General features: G+C 39.4%; 1 protein-coding gene across 4 annotated transcripts in view; it reads right to left on the reverse strand.

Moving 5' to 3' along the window:
- Positions 1-304: 304 nt before the first annotated feature.
- The window catches only part of ELF1 (E74 like ETS transcription factor 1), a 107,848-nt gene continuing 90,778 nt past the window's right edge, over positions 305-17,374 (reverse strand). For all 4 annotated transcript variants that reach the window (XM_060191437.1, XM_060191436.1, XM_016188845.2 and 1 more), the window contains 2 exons: positions 8,437-8,883; positions 305-2,132 (listed from right to left, as the gene is read on the reverse strand). In XM_060191437.1, coding sequence (XP_060047420.1) covers positions 1,520-2,132; positions 8,437-8,883 — 1,060 coding nt within the window. In that variant the 3' untranslated portion in view covers positions 305-1,519. The remainder of the gene's footprint in view (positions 2,133-8,436; positions 8,884-17,374) is intronic.

Consider the following 17,374-nt stretch of genomic DNA (forward strand, 5'->3'; position numbering starts at 1 on the left):
TGTAAACATTTGCTTTAAAACAGAAACAGAATTTTTACATGATTTATTTAATAATAAACCAATTAAAGATACAAAATGGTTTAGAGGATTCCAAAATTTAAATTTCTGTTTAAATACAAATTCGTTCTGTAATATGAAAACATAATATTAGACCTCTAAACATAATTTTTCCATCTAGAAAAATTTATTTGCTATACTAGAAAATTTGCTGAAAATTTCCTTGTGAAATTAAATGTACATTATTTACAGCTGAAAAAGTAATCTAAAAACTTATTTCTGAAAGTTGGATATATATATATGTATATTCTTTGTATGCAATTTCTCCCCTTTGCCCCCAATTAAAAAAAAAAAAGATCCAAAATATAAAGCAATTATGTTCTTTATAGCAACTCCCTACTCAGCCAAACTAGCCCAAAGCATGGTTGCTTTTCTGGGCCCTTATGAAAGAACCTTGACTCTTTCAGAATAGCAGTATATCCTTTAACCCTCAGCAACATAAATTTATGAACCACAGTACATAGTGGTATAAAAGGCTAATGAACATAGATATTTTACAGGTAATAGAAGAATGAATTTTGTGTGGCCACTTTTTTTTTTTTTTTTTTGCAGTATCTTTTAGGAAATAAGCTGTATTTTTTTTTTTTTTTTTTTTTTACCAGAGTACTGCTCAGCTTTGGCTTATGTCGGTGTGGGGGATTGAACCTGGGACTTGAGAGCCTCAGGAATGAAAGTCTCTTATACCCCCACCCAGTTCTAATGTTTTTAAATGGTATAATAACTAAAATATAGGAGTTCATAATATTAAGAACTAGAAAGGAAATTTGAAATCTAATGTAATCCAATGTATCTATTCCTTTTATGAGAGAATTGAAGCCAAAAAAAAGTCCAAGTGGCTTACCCAACATTTTAAAACTAGTTAACAGGAGAACTACTCTTTTAACTGATGTTTTCATATAATCCTGATTCCTAAAACAAATTCAGCCATCTCAGGCAGATTTCAGCCTTTAATATTATATTTTACATATTCATAGGTCACTCTTCAGTGCGTCCAACTAAAGTCAATCTAAGTGAAAACATAGTTTTGACAAAGCATAAAATAAGTATCTTGTACTCAGTGTTCAAAACTTACACAAATGGAATGAACATAGTTCCTATATAAACTTCCTGTTTTCTTATAAGTACTATATTTACAAAAGATTCAGAAAAGTTAATACAATGTAAAACTTAAAAAAACTTTAAAAATGCTTGAGATAGCAACTGAAAAAAAAAGTCTCAAAAGAATGTCTTCATAGTATAAAATACCTGTTCCTTCACAAATGAATTCCAAAACACTGGAAAACAAATAACTTTCTTGTGTTTTCCTTTCTCATCTAACAAAAATTCTAAATTATTTTAAATATCCACAAAATTAGGAATTTCTGTTGAAGCTTTCTTTGACTCAATTAGATAGTTTGTATACAACTGAAACTGTTCAATTAAAAAAAAAAAGCAATCATCCATCATTCCTTTGTTATGTTAATTAAAAAGAACTGGGTTCCAGCAGTTCATTTTGTTTCATAGCCACCTGAGAGGTAAAGCCATTGGGATTCGATACAACCATCACATAAGGCTGTGGCTGTTGCTCAGTTGTTTCAAGATCATCTTTCAAATTCTCTTCAATCTCCTTTTTTTCTACTTCTTGTGTAAGAGTCTTTGTTTCCTGAGCTTTGATAACTGACGTGATTACAGTGCCAGGTGGGTGAGCAAGCAGTTGTGAACTTCGAGGAGAAAAAGTGACCACTGGTGTAGTTGCACTGAAGGATGGAGATGAAGCCACAGTGACGGTTCCATTGCAAACGGACTGAACGTTGCTAGTGAGGACCTGCTGTACGTGAGCAGGGCTAAAGACGATCGAAGGAGGAGAGCCTGGCTTCTGTGACTGTAACATGACATTTTCTTTCAGTACTGTCATGGGCTGAGATGATGGTATGGCTTGTAAAATAAATTTCTGAGACCCAGCACCTGATGATGGATCAGTGCTGGCTATCACTGTTGTGATTGGCACTGTCTGGAGTGTTACTGTATGCAATTGCTGATTCCCAGGAGACACAACTACTGGAACTTGGGCTGGAGACTGTATAGTTCTATTGAGACTAAAAAACAAAAGTAACCAGATTAACATTTTCTGTATTACTTAAAACTTTAAGTCATTCTGACAAAATATAAGTTATGCATTTCAAATCCCATACACCAGTGGCCCAGAAGGTACTGCAATGAATAAAGTGCTGGACACTCAAGCATGAAGGCCCAAGACTGATCTCCTGTATCACATGTGCCAGAGTGACACTGTAGTTCTTTCAATTTCTCATTAACAAATATATCTTTAAAATAAATATCCAATGCACACCTCTTAGCCATTATCTATGATACCATCTGGGGGGAAAAAAAAAAAAAGACTGCGCAAAGTGTCACATTAACAGGAAATCAACTATTGGGGAAAGAGGAGGGTGTCACAAAACAAATGTATCTGAGGGGAGCAGGAAATAGCTCACCCAGATAACATCTTGATACCCAGAGCACACACCTTGCCATGCTTGAGGTCTCAAGTTCAAGCCCACACCATCGGAAGTACCAGAGGTGGGACCAGGGTAGATACACAGATGGTGCATCAATGTAATCTATTACCTCTGTCTCTCTCAGAAACATAACAAAATTATACCAGGGAGGCCACTTGGCAATACTGCTCGTAGAAGCTTTTCAGTGGTATCAAACATGGAAGGCCTTGGATTCATTCCCCAACACTACATAAACATTACGGCAAAATAGCTCGCTTGGAGGACTGGGAGGTAGTATATTTAGTTATGTGTATATGTTACCATTCACACAGACCCAGGTTCAAGCCCCTGCCCCCCATCTGCAGGAGAGAAGCTTCATGAGTAGTGAAGCAGTATTGCAGATGTCTCTCCCCCCTCTTGAATTCTCTTTTTTTTTTGCCTCCAGAGTTATGGTGCATGCCTCTCTCGGCAGTAAAGCCCTGAAGACAACTGAATGAATAATAAATACAAATAATAAAAACAAGCATAATAAAATAATAATAAAATACAAATAATAAAACAAGCATTTAATTCACATGTTAGTATTAGAAGGGTAGTGCCATAAAATTAGACACAGTTACAAAACTATACGGATAGAATTGTTTTTAATTGAAACTATACGGATAGAATTGTTTTTAATTAGGAGAAAATCATTAAGCAATTAAAAATCAACTTAATTATGTGGAACTATACCCTTGTTATCATCTTGTAGATCACTAATGAGTCAAAAAAAAAAACAACAACAGCAAAAACTGAACTAAAATAAGTTACTAGACTAATTTTTTTAAAACCACCTCAGGGGCTCAGGAGATGATACCACTCTTGGTACATCAGAGTTTCATGCCTGAGGTTTGGAAGTCTCAGGTTCAACTGTTGGTGCCACCAAAAGCCAGAGCTGAACAATGCTGCAGGGGTCCCCCTATCAAAAGGAGAGAGAGAAGAGGAAGAGGAGGAAACAGTGGTCTGTAGGAATAGTGGATTCATTTTATCATGAGTTCCAGCAAAAACCCTGGTGGCAAAAAAGAAATAAAGAAGGAGGAGGAGATGCCCTGATTTTCTCTCCTCCTTTTTCTTAAATAAATATATTTATTATTTATTTTAATCAGAAAGATTAAGACCAGAGCACTGCTCATCAGCTCTGGCTTATGGTAGTACTGAGGAAACCTGGGGCCTCAATGTCTTAGGCTTGAACTTCTTTTTCATAATCATTTTACTATCTTCCCAGCCCTAAGTCTGTCTTTTTTTTTCCCCCCTCCAGGGTTATTGCTGGGCTCGGTGCCTGCACCATGAATCCCCCGCTCCTGGAGGCCATTTCCCCCCTTTTGTTGCCCTTGTTGTAGCCTCGTTGTGGTTATTATTGCCATTGTTGATGTCGTTCGTTGTTGGATAGGACAATGGAGAAATGGAGAGAGGAGGGGAAGACAGAGAGGGGGAGAGAAAGACACCTGCTGACCTGCTTCAACACCTGTGAAGTGACTTCCCTGCAGGTGGGGAGCCGGGGGCTGGAACCGGGATCCTTAAGTCGGTCCTTGCGCTCTGCGCCACGCGCGCTTAACCCACTGCGCTACCGCCCAACCCCCCTAAGTCTCTCTTAAAAAAAAAAACAAACTATAGGGGGTTGGGCAGTAGCGCAGCGGGTTAAGCACACATGGTGCAAAGCCCAAGGACCAACGTAGGGATCCTGGTTCGAACCCTGGCTCCCCACCTGCAGGGGGGTCCGCTTCACAAGCTATGAAGCAGGTGTCTATCTTTCTCTCCCCCTCTCTGTCTTACCCTCCCTCAATTTCTGTCCTGTCCAACAAGGACAACAATTATAATAACAACGATAAACAACAATGGCAACGGAAAGGCGGGGGGGGGGGATGGCTTCCAGGAGCAGTGCAGGCACCGAGCACCAGCAATAACCTTGGAGACACAAAACAAAACAAAAAAAACCTATAGCATAAGATCCTCCAATACAAAATCCAGTTTATGCGAAATTGTTGATCTCATTTATGGAAGAAAGGGGTGCATAAATATCATCATTAGTCAATGTAACTTAAAGGTTCATAGGTATAGAATCTATAGTTTGACCATTAAAACAATTTAATTGAGAAAATCAGCATAAATCCTAAGTGTGTCTCCTCTGAATTCTATAATTTACAACAGATGATTGCTACTTCCAATGGCTAACTGGATTAGTCTCCATAAACTAAATTTTAGTTATTTCCAATAGATAAAAGTAAATTTAAGTAATATAAGCTATATGGTCTGCTACATATGTGAGAAATGAAATCCTGGAAGAGAAAACAAATAGGCCAAGTGGGAAAATGAAAAGAAGACTCAATACAGTGGCCTGGAGGTGGTGCAGTGGACAAAGCCTTGAAGCTTCAAGCATGGGTTCCTGAGTTCAGTACCCAACATTGCATGTGCCAGTGAAATGCTCTGATGTGTTCTCTCATTTATTCTTTCTCTCTCTCCCTCTCTCATAAATAAGCCTTAAAGAAGGTTCAGTACAACTCAGCCAACATTAAAAAGAGCCTGGGAAGACACAGGATGACTATAATCCAACCATTCATGCAGGATAATCACCTCTGTGAGGATCAGTCTACAAAAGGACTAAATGCTCTTTCGAAAAATAGTTTAAAAAGAATGTGAATTGGGTAGTGAATTTAACAGGTGGGCAGAGTATGGTCAGGAATTAAGATTCAAATGTACTGGGAATTAAGATTCAAATGTACTGGGAGTCAGGCAGTAGCGCAGTGGATTAAGCGCACGTGGCGCAAAGTGTGAGGTCCGGTGTAAGGATCCCTGTTAAAGCCCCCGGCTCCCCACCTGCAAGGGAGTCACTTCACAAGAGGTAAAGCAGGTCTGCAGGTGGCTATCTTTCTCTCCCCCTCTGTCTTCCCCTCCTCCATTTCTATCTGTCCTATCCAACAACAACATCAATAACAACAATACAACAAGGGTAACAAAAGGGAAAATAAATATTTAAAAAAATATTCAGATGTACTAATATTGGAAATCTGGGGAAGACTAGGAAAGACAGAGTAACTGGGGGAATTGGGGAGCTTTTCTAAAATATACTTGGTCTTCTCACACCTCCTGCCCAACTGAATCAGGATATATTGGGTAGAATCTAATCCTTGGTATAGTACTTTAAGCTACAGTCTAAAACCAATTTTTTATGTAAAAAAAGACTTAAGGAATTCCAATGGCAAATATTCATATACCTTGGACATACAGAAAAAATAGTATTTACATAGAGTCTGGCGGTAGCGCAGCCGATTAAGCGCACATGGTGCAAAGCGCAAGGATAGGCAGAAGGATCCTGGTTTGAGCCCGGCTCCCCACCTGCAGGAGATTGGCTTCACACGTGGTGAAGCAGGTCTGCAGGTGTCTATCTTTCTCTCCCCTCTGTTGTCTTCCCCTCCTCTTTTGATTTCTCTCTGTCCTATCAAAAAAAAAATCTTTAAAAAAATAGTATTTACATATAGTCAGTATACAGATTATATCTACAAGCTTTGCCACTCACCATTCTCTGTATGAAAAAACATAGAGGTTAAGCATTCCATAAGGTTACTGGTTAGATAAGAGGCCACCTGAGTACACAGCATATGTGTTTAATCATTATAACATACTATCACTTCTTAAGACCTGAATAACTTCAACTAGGGATGAATACTTTCTATTATTTCCTTAGGTGGTGAGAAATCAAACCCAGAGCTTCATACTAGTGAAGCATGTGCTTCATCAATGAGCTCTATCCCCACCCCTTCTATTTTATCTTTTTTAACTGTGGGCAGTTGCAACTCTTCATTTATTTATTTATTTTTGCCTCCAGGGTTATTGCCAGGGCTCGGTGCCTGCACCAGAGATCCACTGCTCCTGGAGGCCATTTTTTCCCTTTTTGTTACCCTGGTTGTTTTACCATTGTTATGGTCATTATTATCGTTGTTATTGATGTCATTGTTGTTAGATAGGACAGAAAGAAATGGAGAGAGGAGGTGAAGACAGAGAGGGGGAGAGAAAGATAGACACTTGCAGACCTGCTTCACCACCTGTGAAGCGACTCCCCTGCAGGTGGGGAGCCAGGGGCTCTAACCAGGATCCTTAATGCCGGTCCCTGCGCTTTGCGCCACATGCACTTAACCCACTGCGCTACCGCCCGACCCCCCCTTCATTTATTTATTGGTGTGTTTTATTACTTTTTTTCCTGTTTCATTCTTTTTGTTGTTGTTGTTTTTAACCAGAGCTCTGCTCAGCTCTGGCTTATAGTGGTATGGGGGATTGAACCTGGGACTTTGGAGCCTCAGGCATGAGAGTCTGTTTGCATGACCATTATGCTATCTACCCCCACCCTGTTTTATTTATTTTTTAATTTACTTTTTCTCTAGTAGAGAGTGAGAGGCAGGGAGAGAAAGAAACCTGAAGCAGTGCTCTACCACTTGTAAAGATACCCCATGCAGGTGGGGGCTTGAATCTAGGTCTTTGAGCATGGTAACACTACCAGGTATACTACTGCCTGGCCCCTCTTTCTTTCCTTAAAGATTTATTCATTATTTATTTATTTATTGGATAGAGACAGAATAGTTGAGGAGGGGGGACTGAAAGGGAAAGAGACAGAGAGACACCTGCAGCCCTGCTTCACCACTCGTGAAGTTTTCCCCCTGCAGGTGGGGACTAGGGGCTTGAACCTGGGTCCTTTGTACATTGTGATGTGTGCGCTGAACCAGGTGTGCCACCACCTGGCCCCAATTTATTCTTTTATTTTTCTGTTTTTGTTTACACTGAATAGTGGGTTATAAGATTGTAAGCGTCTTACTTCTTTTACAGAGAGGCAGAGAGAAGTGAGAGACCACAGCATTAAAGCTCCCTTCAGGGTAGAGAGATCTGTGCTCACCCTGGTTCTCCACATGACCTGATCCACCCAGAGCAACATTAAAAAAAAAAAATGAAGAGTGAGAATGACAGCAACTTAGCAACAAAAATAAACCTCTGGTACAGTATTTTATGAAAATTACTCCTTGGTAAATTTCAAAGTTCATATACCTAATAATTTTTCTGTAATATTTAAGCACTAATGTATTTTCTTTATATTTATTTGTTTGTTTTATAGCCACCAATGTTATTGCTAGGGCTTGGTGCCTGCACTATGAATCCACCACTCCTGGTGACCATTTTTTCATTTTCTTTCTTTCTCTTATATTTGATAGGACAAGACAGAGAATTGAGAAGGGAGGGGAGAGAGGGAGAGAGGGAGAGAGAAAGACACCTGCATGCCTCACCTGAAAGCTTCAGAAGTGGTGATGCAGGGCTGCAGGTGTCTCTTTCTCTCATCTCCTACTTCTCTCTCTGTCCTATCAATCTAAGAACAATTATATATATATATATATAAATTAATATATATTAATATATATATAGTCTACTCTTTGAACTGCCTTATTTATTATTTCTGACAGAGAAATTGAGAGAGAGGGAGGGAGGGAAAAAGAAAGCACTGCTCCACCACTCGTGAAGCTTTTTCCCTACAGGCAGGGACCAGAAGCTTGAAGTTACCCTTGTGCATGGTAATGTATGCATTCTACCACCACCTGGCCACCCTCTTGGAATTTTCTTACATGTATGTCCCTTCCTGTATAGGCCAATCCAGTTACACAAAAAGTATAGTGGATTGAGCTTATATTGATAGGATAAAATTTAAGTATTATTCAATATTTGAGAAAGAAATCAATGATGCAAGTATACATTGTTGCTGAAGCAGTATGTTGACTAAGCAGTATGTACTAGCTTGAAATATGTGTGACTTTTATTCTTACTGCTGAATTTTGATCCACTGAGCAAAACATCATCTAATAACATGTAATAATTATGAGTATCTCACCTAATACTCTGAACAGAAGAATTTACTGTTTCATCCTGCATGTTATTGGTTATGGTTGCTTCTCCTTCTGCAACAGCTTGTACTGGTTGCACGACATGAATAGTCCGGAAGAGCTGGGTAGGATATGGAGACTGTTGGGGCTGCACTGTCCTCAGAGCTTCTGATGGCTGTGAAACTTCCACAGGATCTTTGGGTTTCGTAGCTTTAGAATTCCCTGGTTTTAAAACTGTAGTGACTCCCTTCATCACTGGACTTGAAGATACTCTTGACCGACTGGCTTGGTTTCTACTTAAAGCAGCTGAAGAAGACAGTGAGGAATCTGAAGACTCTATGCTGGAACTTGGATCCTCCTCATCTATATAAATAAGGTCTTTTGGCATTTCCTTAAACTGATACACCAAGCGCTGACCTTCCACTTTTGCCAGAATGCCCCTCTGGTAATAGTACCTATTTAAGGGAATCAATGTAATCAAATATTTTATTCCATTAAACAAAATACTACTTAACAAGATAAAATTTCCTAGTCACAGGTTAAGGTTTAATGAGAAAATTTCTAAATTCCAGTATAAAAATGTATGATTTAAAACTGTATACCTATTGATAAAAAAGACCAAAAAAGATAAAGTCCTTACTACCTACAAGATCTAAAATCAGTTTTTTTGTTTGTTTGTCTGTCAGTCTCAGGGTGTCCTGACCTTAATTAAGCATGGCCTCACAGCCTTTTTCATTCAAAAAGAGACAGGAGCGGGGGAGAGAAGGAAGAGATACCATAGCACCAGGACATCCCTGAGTCACCTTATTCCCATGTGGTACAGGGACACAGACACAGAGCTGAGAGCTGATATACACACCCTGGCTATCAAATTCTCAAAACAAATTCCTATTAGGGACTTTTGATAAAATACATGGAATAGAGGTTCCTGGAAGATGGCAGACTGATGGCTTGAGCTCTGATCACATCTTCTGAAACGGTAGGATTTTCTGCCTTTAGTAGGCCAGTCAATAAGGGGTCCTAGCGGTGACACCAAGGAGGTGACTAAAACTTAATTTGGGTTAAGAATTAGAGTAAAGGTGGCGCGGACTAGCAGGCGGGCTACTCCAGACTTCCCAGGCAGCGGCGGGCAAGGCGGGTGCGCCGGGCACTGTCCTCGGCCCGGGAAGGCGGCTCCTCGGCCAGTTGCAGAGCGATGCTGGGCGGCCGCACCGGGAGGGAGCACTGTTGCTCGGGGGCTTTCTCTTGGGAGCCTCCGGGGACCACCGCGACCCTGAGGGCGGATCCGAGGACATCTTGAGTACAGCTCTCATTGGATCAAAAGGACTTGGAGCTAGTTTTCATTTTTGAGAAATCCTTTAAAAAAGCTTGGGGGGGGGGGTTTCCCGGAAAATGGCGGACTGAGAAGCTGCTGGTGGCTGAGCTCTGACCACATCTCCTGGAAACGGTAGGATTTTCTGCCTTTAGCAGGCCAGCCAATAAGGGGTCCTAGCGGTGACACCAAGGAGGTGACTATAACTTAATTTGGGTTAAGAATTAGAGTAGGGAAAAAAAGGGAAAAAAAATTTTTTTTTTCTTCTTCCTTTTAATTTTCAAGCATACCTCCTTCCCGCCATCCCCCCCCATAACCAGTCCCTGGGGAACCAGCTCCTAGCAGGATCCCCCACACCACAAAACAGTGTGATTTTTTTGAATTCACTGATACACATTTGGGAATTCCCTTTCACTGCTCTTTAATTACAACTCTTTTTCTTATCTTTTCCCTTTTCTCTCTCTTGTCTCTCTCTCTCTTTTTTTTTTAAATCTTGTCATACACTTCTTCCTTCTTCTTTGCCTTTCTGAATTTGTGAATTATTTGGGGGAAGAAATCTGACTCAGAGTGGACTCTCTATGTGTGTATCTAGTTCCCTTTCCCCTCTTGTTACCCCTAGAATATACAGTGGATAGTAGATTTGCATAACTGTCTATTCTTGCTATCCTCTCTTTCTTTTCTCTTTCTTCACTGGGATTTGGTTACTATTTTTTCACGAACTGGAGACATTGTTTGGCTAACTGGTAATGATTAAACTACTTCAATACTTGCTTCAGTTGCAACTGTAATTCCTGAGGTTGGTGAGTTCAGTTGTCATAAAGGTATTTAGTACAGTGTTACTTGTACTCAAGACACAACAACTAAGGAACAACAGAGCATTAAAAAAAAAGAAACACATACATCAAAAAAAGGGGTAGATCAAAAACAAATAAAACTGCTACTCCAATGACTGAAGACAAGAGCCCAGAAGAAACTACAAATCAGCCAGAAGTAACCATAGATAAGAAAAGTATGCAAGCAATAATAAACTTATTAATCACAGAAATGAAAACAACATTGAAGAAAAGGAATGGCAGTATTAGGGAAACAACAGTTGAGACCCCCAAGGAAAATACTGATTATCTTGAGGCAATTAGAGAACTGAAAGCTGAAATAGCTGTAATGAAGAAAGAAGCTGAGGCAAGGGAAAGCAGACTAACAGAAGCAGAAAACAGAATTAGTCAGACAGAGGATGAGTTAGAGAAAACAAAGAAAGAGGTGAAAGAGCTTAAAAAGGGATTGAGAGACACTGAAAACAACAACAGAGACATATGGGATGATCTCAAAAGAAGTAACATTCGTATAATTGGCCTGCCAGAGGAAGAAAGAGAGGAAGGGGAAGCAAACATTCTAGAGGAAATAATAGAAGACAACTTCCCAGACCTGAATAACAGAAAGGATATCAAGATTCAAGAGGCCCAGAGAGTACCAAACAGAATCAACCCAGACCTGAAGACACCAAGACACATCATAGTCACAATGAGAAGAAGTAAGGATAAAGAAAGGATCCTAAAGGCTGCAAGAGAGAAACAAAAAGTCACATACAAGGGAAAACCCATAAGATTATCTGCAGACTTCTCCACTCAAACTCTAAAAACCAGAAGGGAATGGCAAGATATCTATCGAGCCCTGAATGAAAAAGGGTTTCAACCAAGGCTAATATATCCTGCTAGACTTTCATTCAAACTAGATGGAGGGATCAAAACCTTTTTAGACAAAGAACAGTTAAAGGAGGCAACCATCACCAAGCCGGCCCTGAAAGAGGTTCTAAAAGACCTCTTATAAACAAGAACATCACTATAATACTTGCAATATATCAGAACAAACAAACATTTTTTTTGAACAATGGCACTACAATACATTAAATCCATAATATCAATAAACGTCAATGGCTTAAACTCACCCATCAAAAGGCACAGGGTGGGGGGATGGATCAGAAAACATAACCCAACCATATGCTGCTTGCAAGAATCCCATCTGTCACAACAAGATAAACACAGACTTAAAGTGAAAGGATGGAAAACTATCATACAGGCTAACGGACCACAAAAAAGGGCAGGAACAGCCATTCTCATCTCAGACACGATAGATTTTAAATTAAATAAAGTAATAAAAGATAGGCAAGAACATTACATAATGATTAGAGGATCAATCAGCCAAAAAGACTTAACAATTATTAACATCTATGCACCCAATGAGGGACCATCTAAATACATTAAGCACCTACTGAAAGAATTTCAAAATTACATCAATAGTAATACAATAATAGTGGGAGACTTCAATACCCCACTCTCACACTTAGACAGATCAACAAAGCAGAGAACCAATAAAGATACAAGAGAATTGAATAAAGAGATTGACAGACTAGACCTCTTTGACATTTTCAGACTCCTCCACCCCAAAAAACTGGAATACACCTTCTTTTCAAATCCACATAACACATACTCAAGGATAGACCACAAGTTAGGCCACAAAGACATCATCAATAAACTCAAGAACATTGAAATCATCCCAAGTATCTTCTCAGACCACAGTAGAGTAAAACTAACATTTAACAACAAACAGAAAATTATTAAAAGTCAGAGAATTTGGAAACTAAACAACATACTCCTTAAGAACCACTGGGTCAGAGACTCACTCAAGCAGGAAATTCAAATGTTCCTGGAAACAACTGAAAATGAAGACACAACCTGTCAAAATATTTGGGACACAGCTAAAGCAGTACTGAGAGGGAAACCTATAGCCATACAGTCACATATTAAACACCAAGAAGAAGCCCAAATGAACGACCTTACTACACACCTCAAGGACTTAGAGGAAGAGGAACAAAGGAACCCTAAAGCAACCAGAATGACAGAAATCACTAAAGTTAGAGCAGAAATAAACAACATCGAAAATAAAAGAACCATGCAAAAGATCAATGAAGCCAAATGTTGGTTCTTTGAAAGATTACACAAAATTGACAAACCCCTAGCCACACTCACCAAACAAAAAAGAGAGAAGACTCAAATTAATAGAATTGTAAATGATGGAGGAGATATCACAACCAACACCACAGAAATCCAGAGAATCCTGCGAAACTTCTATAAAGAACTATACGCCACCAAGCTAGAGAATCTGGAAGAAATGGAACAATTCCTAGAAGCATATTCCCTTCCAAAACTGAACCAAGAAGAACTACAAAATCTAAATGCACCAATCACAGACAAAGAAATTGAAACTGTTATTAAGAATCACCCCAACAACAAAAGGCCTGGACCAGATGGCTTCACAAACGAATTCTACAAAACTTTCAAGAAACAGTTAATACCCATACTTCTTAAGCTATTCCATAAGATTGAAGAAACAGGAATACTCCCTTCCACCTTCTATGAAGCCAACATCACCCTGATACCAAACGCTGATAGGGACAGAACAAAAAAGGAAAACTACAAACCAATATCTCTGATGAACATAGATGCCAAAATATTAAATAAGATCTTGGCCAACCAGATACAGCAACATAATAAAAAGATTGTTCATCACGACCAAGTGGGATTCATCCCAGGAATACAAGGCTGGTTCAACATCCGTAAGTCAATCAATGTCATTCACCACATCTATAAAAGCAAAGCCAAAAACCACATGATTATCTCAATAGATGCAGAGAAAGCCTTTGACAAGATCCAACGCCCATTCATGCTCAAAACTCTACAAAAAATGGGAATAGATGGGAAATTCCTCAAGATAGTGGAGTCTATACATAGCAAACCTACAGCCAACATCATACTCAATGGACAGAAGCTGAAAGCATTCCCCCTCAGATCGGGGACTATGCAGGGCTGTCCACTGTCACCATTACTCTTCAACATATTATTGGAAGTTCTTGCCATAGCAATCAGGCAAGAGAAAGAAATCAAAGGAATACAGATCGGAAGGGAAGAAGTCAAGCTCTCACTATTTGCAGATGATATGATAGTATACATAGAAAGACCTAAAGAATCCAGCAGAAAATTACTGGAAGTTATTAGGTAATATAGGAAGGTATCAGGCTACAAAAATCAATGTACAAAAATCAGTGGCATTTCTTTATGCAAACACTAAATCTGAAGAAGAAGACATCCAGAAATCACTCCCATTTACTGTTTTAGCAAAATCAATCAAATACCTAGGAATAAAGTTGACCAAAGAAGTGAAAGACTTGTATGCTGAAAACTATGAGTCGCTACTCAAGGAAATAGAAACTGATACCAAGAAATGGAAAAATATCCCATGCTCATGGATTGGAAGAATAAATATCATCAAAATGAATATTCTCCCCAGAGTCATATACAAATTTAATGCAATACCCATCAAAGTTACACCAAGCTTTTTTAAGAGAATAAAACAAACACTACAATCATTTATCTTGAACCTGAAAACACCTAGAATTGCCAAAACCATCTTAAGGAAAAGAAACAGAAATGGAGGGATCACACTCCCAGACCTTAAACTATATTATAAAGCCATCATCATCAAAACAGCATGGTACTGGAACAAAAATAGGCACACAGACCAATGGAACAGAATTGAAAGCCCAGAAATAAATCCCCACACCTATGGACATCTAATCTTTGATAAGGGGGCCCAAAGGATTGAATGGAAAAAGGAGGCTCTCTTCAATAAATGGTGCTGGGAAAACTGGGTTGTAACATGCAGAAAAATGAAATTGAACCACTTTATCTCACCAGAAACAAAAATCAACTCCAAATGGATCAAAGACCTAGATGTCAGACCAGAAACAATCAAATACTTAGAGGAAAACATTGGTAAAACACTTTCCCACCTACACCTCAGGGACATCTTTGATGAATCAAACCAAATTGCAAGGAAGACTAAAGCAGAAACAAACCAATGGGACTACATCAAATTGAAAAGCTTCTGCACATCCAAAGAAACTATTAACCAAACAGAGAGACCCCTCACAGAATGGGAGAAGATCTTCACATGCCATACATCAGACAAGAAACTAATCACCAAAATATATAAAGAGCTCAGCAAACTTAGCACCAAAAAAGCAAATGACCCCATCCAAAAATGGGCAGAGGATATGAACAAAACATTCACCTCAGAGGAGATCCAAAAGGCTAACAAACATATGAAAAACTGCTCTAGGTCACTGATTGTCAGAGAAATGCAAATTAAGACAACACTAAGATACCACCTCACTCCTGTAAGAATGGCATACATCAAAAAGGACAGCAGCAACAAATGCTGGAGAGGATGTGGGGACAGAGGAACCTTTGTACATTGCTGGTGGGAATGTAAATTGGTACAGCCTCTGTGGAGAGCAGTCTGGAAAACTCTCACAAGGCTAGACATGGACCTTCCATATGATCCAGTAATTCCTCTCCTGGGGTTATACCCCAAGGACTCCATAACACCCAAACAAAAAGAGGTGTGTACTCCTATGTTCATAGCAGCACAATTCATAATAGCTAAAACCTGGAAGCAACCCAGGTGCCCAACAACAGATGAGTAGCTGAGAAAGCTGTGGTATATATACACAATGGAATACTATGCAGTTATCAAGAACAATGAAGCCACCTTCTCTGACCCATCTTGGACAGAGCTAGAAGGAATTATGTTAAGTGAGCTAAGTCATAAAGATAAAGATGAGTATGAGACGATCCCCCTCATCAACAGAAGTTGACTAAGAAGATCTGAAAGGGAAACTAAAAGCAGGACCTGACCAAATTCTAAGTAGGGCACCAAAGTAAAAGCCCTGTGGTGAGGAGTAGACATGCAGCTTCCTGGGACAGTGGGGGATGGGAGTGGGTGGGTCACAGTCTTTTGGTGGTGGGAATGGTGTTTATGTACACTCCTAGCAAAATGTGGACATATAAATCACTAGTTAATTATTATGAGAGGGGGAAAATCAATTTTATGTCTCAAAGTTTTTCAAAACACAAACTGAATCTTTTTAATATATAGGCTGTGTATTTGATATGCGGACTCTCTCAAAAGCCTAGACCAAGTAGATTAGAAGCATCCAATAGCACAGCAATATACAAGATACTGGATACTGTACAGAAAACCATAACAAAAGGACTTTTCAAAGTTAACCCAATTAACAAATAATGTGATGATAACATTAACTATCAATTGTCTTTTTGAACCCTAAGACAGCAGGAACCTCACATCTCCACTATAGAGCCCCTACTTCCCCCAGTCCTGGAACCCTTGGATAGGGTCCACTTTCCTGTATGCCTCTCCCAATCCATACCAAATAATATTGCATCCGCTGATCACAACCAAACCAATGCAACCATTGCCACCTCAACATGCTTCACCTCAGACTGTGTCCAGAGACTTCACGTGTGGAATGACATTACTCGGGTGAGACCTTTCCTTTTATAGTACACTCTAATTTCATCTCAGGTGGTTCACTTTCTAACAAAGTCCCAAAACCTAGATATACACCAGTTTCTGTGAGAGAGAGCTTATGTTTACACGTATCCATAAACTACTGCAAAATATATACCTGAAAGCAGAAGTACACTAGAGTTTGCAGTGAGTACCTCCCTAACACTTCCTCTTCACTATTCCAAGCTTTGGGTCCATGATTGCTCAACAATTTGTTTGGCTTCGTATGTTAACTCTCTTTTCAATCACCAGGTTCCAGATGCCACCAGGATGCTGGCCAGGCTTCCCTGGATTGAAGACCCCACCAATGTGTCCTGGAGCTCAGCTTCCCCAGAGACACACCCTACTAGGGAAAGAGAGAGGCAGACTGGGAGTATGGACCGACCAGTCAAAGCCCATGTTCAGCGGGGAAGCAATTACAGAAGCCAGACCTTCTACCTTCTGCAACCCTCAATGACCCTGGGTCCATGCTCCCAGAGGGATAGAGAATGGGAAAGCTATCAGGGGAGGGGGTGGGATATGGAGATTGGGTGGTGGGAACTGTGTGGAGTTGTACTCCTCCTACCCTATGGTTTTGTTAATTAATCCTTTCTTAAATAAAAAAAAAATTAAAAAAAAATAAATAAATAATTAAATAAATACATGGAATACACTAGCCCTTACATTCTTCCTCTAACTCCCCACTAACTTGCCAGAAAAATACTTTATTGCGAACCCCAATACATTATTTCTATTCCCTATCTTTCTATCATGTCCCCACTAATTTAAATTAGATCCTGTAAATCTAGTGTCACTTTTTGTATAAAGTTTAATGTACAAATAGAAGTAATTCAAAGTTTTCCAACAATTTTAATTACATCAAGCACACACACACATACAACGTAACTTAAACACAAACTAGAGTGGTATGGGAGATGGTGCAGTAGATAAGGCATTGGATTCTCAAGCAAGAGATCACAGTTTCAATCCCTAGCAGCACATGTACCAAAGTAATGCCTGATTCTTTCTCTCCTCCTATCTTCCTAATTAGTAAATAAATAAAATCTTAAACAGAAAACTAGCAACTCAGGAGGCAGCACAGAGCAGAGCACCTGATCTGTAAGCATAAGATTCCAAGTTCAAAACCAGACATCACATATGCCAGAGTAATTCACTAGTTCTCTTTCTTCTCTCATCTTTCTAGTAACAAAAATAAATATTTTTGGGGGGTA

Source organism: Erinaceus europaeus, chromosome 5 (genome assembly GCF_950295315.1).
Source record: "Erinaceus europaeus chromosome 5, mEriEur2.1, whole genome shotgun sequence".
Lineage (NCBI taxonomy): Eukaryota > Metazoa > Chordata > Mammalia > Eulipotyphla > Erinaceidae > Erinaceus > Erinaceus europaeus.